Source organism: Corvus brachyrhynchos, unplaced genomic scaffold, assembly GCF_000691975.1.
Source record: "Corvus brachyrhynchos isolate BGI_N302 unplaced genomic scaffold, ASM69197v1 scaffold479, whole genome shotgun sequence".
Taxonomy (NCBI): Eukaryota; Metazoa; Chordata; class Aves; order Passeriformes; family Corvidae; genus Corvus; species Corvus brachyrhynchos.
Window position 1 is genome coordinate 630,054 of NW_008240089.1, and position 5,641 is coordinate 635,694.

Below are 5,641 nucleotides of genomic sequence, written 5' to 3' on the forward strand. Positions count from 1 at the left end.
ATATCATCTTTATCTCAATTCATGAGCTTTCTCACTTTTCCTCTCCCAGTTCTCTCCCCATCCCAGGGGGCTGTGTGGGGCTCAGTTGCCTGGGGTTAAACCATGAGCCTTAGTCCCTTAGGGTCAAAGTCAGTATTAGCTGTGCTATGGATGCTGATAGTTATCAACAGCTGCCTCATTCTCATCTGGATTTACCCCCAGCTTTATAAAAGGAAAAATTCTTTGAATTTTGTCATCTCCATCACTAAGAGAAGCACCAGATTGCCTCGTGCTGGATAGGATCCAGCACCCCCTGACTGGCCCACTGGCACTGAAGCTGCTACAAGAACTGTTCAGGAACCCTGAACTCCTGAAGCTGGCTGCAGTTGTTACCTCTGTCTTCTGGCACTGCTTCCTTGCTCCCGAGATGGCTCGCAGCAGCTGCTGGGCATAGGACAACATTTCTGTGCAGGTGGGATGTCAAAGAGCCAAAGCTCAGCCAGGGCAGGGAGCTGTTCCTCTCCAGACTGCAGCACACCCCCCGTGGCACTGGGAAAAGCTGGGGCCTGCAGCCCCTGGCAGAGCATCACCCCCAGGGAATGGTCCAAGATGAAGCCAAGAAAACATTTTGAGGGACAGCCCCCCTGTTTGCTCTCTAGCAGAGCTGGAGGCTGCTGGGGCTCTGCAGGAAGGAGACACTGGCAGGAGCTCTGCAGCACATAGAGCAGAGCCTGAGGTCTGGCAGCCCCAGAGGCTGAGCAGAGCCCAGGGACATGATCCAGACAGGCTCAGCCACAGCTGTATGTCACTGTCATCAGACACTCAGGAACCTTTTACTCCAGACCTATTATTAGTATCAGAGTTCCACCATCTGTCTTTCCCATCACCCCCTCCCCATCCATCATGGGGATGGGAGGTGCCTTCCAGCACAGGTCCTCAAACACCAGCACTTCCTAATTAAACCCGACCAAATCCTGCCCTTATCATTATCTGTACTTCCAGGTTAATCAGTAAAAACGGTCTTTTTGGAACAAATTGATGTCCTGACCAAGATATTGACATTTCTTAATGTCCCACCTTCAGTACATTCCAGTGCACCCTGTGTTTGCTGTTGCAAATGTGACAGTGGCACGTTCTGTACACACAAATAAATCTGGTGTTTGAGGGCAGACCTGGCCTCGGCCAGGATGGCATCACTGCAGGATATTTGCTTGCAATTTCTTCCTTCTGTTCTACTCTCCTTACATCACTTCTGCTCCACCTGTCTCCGAAATCCCTCATTACCAGCAGCCTCACTGCACCCCACAGCGAAGGATACCATCCACATGCAGGATCTGGACTCCCCACAGGCGAGCGTTGGCGAGGATGCTGCTGCCACTGCAGGAGTCCTGTACAGAGAGGTTTGAAAAACACAGCTCAAAGCAGGGCCACGTGCAGCTCTAAACCGAGCTCAGAGCCCTTCCTGCTGCCCAACTGACAGACCACTGCATGGCTGTTACTGAAATCAGGGCACAGCAGAAACGGATCGAACTCCTGCTTCATCTATCCCAAACTAACAGCAGCATCTCAGGCAAGTGTTTTAATTCCTGCTACAGCATGAGCTTCTAAGTGGGCACCGAGATTTATCTGGCCACTTGTGACCTCAGGGAAAGGACTGCAGGGGAGCCTTTTGCCCCAGCTACATTGCTTTAGCTCTTCTTAGGCTAAAAATTCATCTAACAGAGGCCTCGTGCTCATAATGCTTGTGTTGAGCACCCAGATGGCTGGGACAGGCCTTACAGGTACAACATTGGATGACACGGCTCCATAAACAGCAGTGACCAGGAGCACTGCACAACATCCTGCAGGCCACAAGCAGTTGCTTTGTGCCCTTCCCAGCCCCAGGATCTGCTCTGTCAGCAGGGCAGGCGCTGTGCAGGGGGGCTGGCACTGGTTCTGCTCTTCTCAGCAGAACTCTGAGCACACCCAGCCCCAGCAGAGACCATCCAAGGCTGCTCACCTGGTTCTTAATGGCCTTGTGCAGCAGCTCCTTCCCCCGGCTCAGCAGTGCCTGTGGAGAGAGGAGACATGGACAGGTCATGGCAAAGAGCTGGAGAGCAACGACCCCTGGGGATCCCCACACTCTGCTGGGATCATCTCTGCCAGTGGAGAGAGCCTTTCCAGGGGATGCAAACTGCAGAGAGCACCTCTCACTCTGCACCACCAGCACCAGCCAAGGCTTGGAGTTATCGACCGGCAGTGAAATGAAGGCTCCAGAGTGAGTCAAGAGGAAGCAGCAATTTAGCTTGGAAACTGCCTGCTGCATCATGGAATTGTTCAGGCTGGAAAAGCCCTGTAAGGTGATTGAGTCCAACCCTTTCCCAGCACAGCCAAGGTCACCGCTGACCCATGTCCCCAAGTGCCAAATCCACATGGTTTTTAAATCCCTCCAGGGTGAAACCCCTCCACCACTGCCCAGGGCAGCCTCTGCCAGAGCTGGACAGCCTTTCCATGAAGAAGTTTTCCCTAACATCCAATCTAAACCTGCCCAGCACAACTTGAGGCTATTTCCTCTTGTCCTGTCACTTGTTACTTGGGAGAAGCGACCAAACCCCTTCGGGCTATAAACCTCCTGTCAGGGAGTTGTAGATAGATCAGGTCCCCCCTGAGCCTCCTGTTCTCCAGGCACCCCAACATGCTGGCCAGGGTTAGGAACATCCTGGGAACCAAGCTTTATTTTCAAGGCAACAGCCTCAGCAGGTCGGGTCAGCTCTTTGTAAGACAAGGGGACAGTGCTGGGAGCCAGGACAGGGGACAAAACTGGGAGAAACCTCTGCAGCTCAGGTTCCCCACTGCAGATGGTTCAGCTCCAGCTGGCAGAGATTCCCCAGGCCTGGACTGGGGCAGCTGCCTTTCCCCAGTCCCAGCTTCCAGCAGACACCATGCTCAAGGTGGGATGCTGGAATTTGGCCACAAGCATTTGTGAGCAGAAAACCCAGCTCCAACAGGCAAATGGGACCAGGAGGCCCTCATGGATCTCCTCCCAGGGTACAGGGGCCTTGCCCTGTGGCTGTGAGTACCCAGAGACTGCAATGGTTTTCTCAGGTCTACATTTCTCTGGCTTTTCTCTGCCTGTTCCCTCAGGAAGTCAGCCAAGGCCTCCACCTGCCCTGCCATTCCAGCAGATTTCCTTGATTACAGCCCAAAGCTGTGACATGCACGTTTGAGTAGACAGTGAGGGCAGACACAGGGAACATGAGTATGAATAGGAACAGACAGGGAAATAGGAATAGAGCAGGGAAAAAAATCACACAGAATATTTGTTCAGAGCAGGAACAACTTCACCTTCCAAAACTGGCCCCAGATTCTACCCTACAGACCCCTTGGGCCAAACTTTGAGGTGGCCAAAACCTTTGTAGCTCTTACAGTGGATGGTGGCTTCTGGTGAGGTGTGGCTGGGTTCCCTTTGGGGGCAGCAGGCACCGAGCTCGTGGATTTTGTGCCTTCTGAAGTTGGGCTTTTCCGCTTCTCCTCCCGAGTCCTGGCCAGGCCTCGCTTGGCCTCTCTGTTGCTGGACACCACACAGGTGACTTCTTTGCTGAGGAAGCCTTCAGTCACCTGCAGTGAGACAGAACAGAGCAGCTCTACAAGTGTCTGAACCTGAGCTGACAGAGCCTTGCTAAACAAAGCTACTGCCCCTGGCTCAACCCCCACACAGTGAGGAGCTGCTGGAAGCAATCACGTTCCTTCTTTCATTCCACACTGCTGTCTCCCAAAAGGAGATCCTGTGATGCCCGAGAGATTCACTGCAAATAGTCACCAGAACCTCAGATCCAGAAATCCACGACTCTGTCACCACCACCTACTCCTCAAGCAGTGCTTTCAAAAAAAGCCAGCAACTGAGGAAAAGGCCCTGGACATCATGGATCAGCCTGGAGGAGCTCTGTCCTCAGGAGACCATAACTGGTTTTAGAAAAATAAAGGAGAAAGCGAACAGCTGGACAAGCAGCTGCACAGAGAACAGGGCAGGAGGGAACCACAGAGATGAAACACATACACACACCCTTGCACAGCAGCTACCAGGCGGAGAAAGATGTGGAAGCCCAAAAGTTGGGACACTAATGGTGTTATAAGCCCATAAGGACTTGGCTTCTCAGAATCTGTGCAGGAGGCAGAGTCACAGGGCTCAGGTGTGAAGCCCTCAGGAAGATAAAGATCTGGGCAGCTGCTGAACAAACTGGTTCTCCTCCCTTACAGAATCCTTGTGGATGGAGATTCCAAAACCATGAAGTGCATGTGGCCACTGCAAGGCCGTGCTGCACAGAAGAGAGGAAATCACAACGTTCACACCCAAGTGCCACAAGGGCCACTGCAGGCTGTGCTGCAAGCACAGAAGAGAGGAAATCACAACGTTCACACCCGAATCGCACCCCAGAGTGTCACCAGCCCTATGCCAAGGGCGAGTTCAAGGTGCCACACGCAAGTCCAAGGCCACAGGGTGTCCTTACCTGTGTCCTGAACCACACACAGGACTTGGGCTTGGATATTGCTGCCAAAGAGCTCCTTTACAGACAGTGGCTGTGGTGTAGTTCAGTATCTCTACAGGAGCAAGAGGAATGAGAGCTCTACTGCCAGTGGACCTCATTTCAGAGGGGGAGGGCCAGGATGGTGTTTGACAGGCATCAGAAGGATGCTCAAAGTCTAAAATTATTTCCAAGTAACACAGCAGCCACGTAGAGAAAGAACTGTCTGCTGGGAGCATGGGGTTCTCAGATTTGAGGATGCCCAGCTAGGAAAGAGGTGTCCCAAGTGTGGGTGGCACATCCAGGGGAGGGCAGAGAGAAACCAGCAAGTTCAGGATGAACATGAATTTCATGAAAGGGAAAACAGTGCAAGTCACCTTCCCCACACGTCTGTGCAGCCAACACCCGGTCAGGGCTGAGGGCATACAGCGGCAACAAGAATGTAAAGATTTTACACCTGTGTGTATATTGTAGGACTTAAGTTTTGAAGTTACATGAGATGATCACCTCAGAGAGATTAAAGAGTTTGAAAACAAATAGTAACAACTTGTAGAACCAAACTGTGCACAAAAATAATAATGAAATGGAAAGATGAATGACCAGGTACAACCCCATGCTCAGTTCCAGCTCGAGGAACTGAGGTGATGCTACTTTTTGAAGGGTCTTGGGACACAATATAAGGAATTGATGACGATTATCAGCAGCAAGGAAGCCTGGAGGCCATGAAGGATGCCATAGAGATCCACCCAAACAACAGCTTCCCAGGGAAAAGGGTCCAGATGGCTTTTCTGGGAAAACCATGATAAGAACATTGGTTGGCATTTTCTTGCTTTACCCAATGTTGAATTCCATTTGGAAGTTCCACAACTTCCCTAAAAAATTAAACTGCCACAGGCTGTTGTCAGCGATGAGGGGGAACCACGCACCAGTTACAGCCACCTGGAAAATGTGTCCCTGGCCAGGCAACCACTTATCACTGCCTGGAAGGGGCACCCAGCACCTCACAACCAGTTATCACCTCTGGGAGGTGCCCCTATGCGTGGGCAGTCAGTTCTCACCCCCTGGGAAGCGCTCCCAGGACGAAGTGACCAGTCACCCCTGCCTGGAGCACCCCCATGGCCAGGCAGCCGGTCACCACCGTCTGGGGGTTGCTCCCGTGG

At 52.3% G+C, this 5,641-nt stretch overlaps 1 protein-coding gene across 1 annotated transcript in view; it reads right to left on the bottom strand.

Moving 5' to 3' along the window:
* DBF4B (DBF4 zinc finger B) overlaps positions 1 to 4,243 on the bottom strand; it is a 10,625-nt gene extending 6,382 nt beyond the window's left edge. The window contains exons 1-4 of the mRNA XM_017744770.1: positions 3,385 to 4,243; positions 1,979 to 2,029; positions 1,298 to 1,367; positions 373 to 443 (exon numbers count right to left, since the gene is read on the bottom strand). Coding sequence (XP_017600259.1) covers positions 373 to 441 — 69 coding nt within the window. The 5' untranslated portion in view covers positions 442 to 443; positions 1,298 to 1,367; positions 1,979 to 2,029; positions 3,385 to 4,243. The remainder of the gene's footprint in view (positions 1 to 372; positions 444 to 1,297; positions 1,368 to 1,978; positions 2,030 to 3,384) is intronic.
* Between the last annotated feature and the right edge of the window lie 1,398 nt (positions 4,244 to 5,641).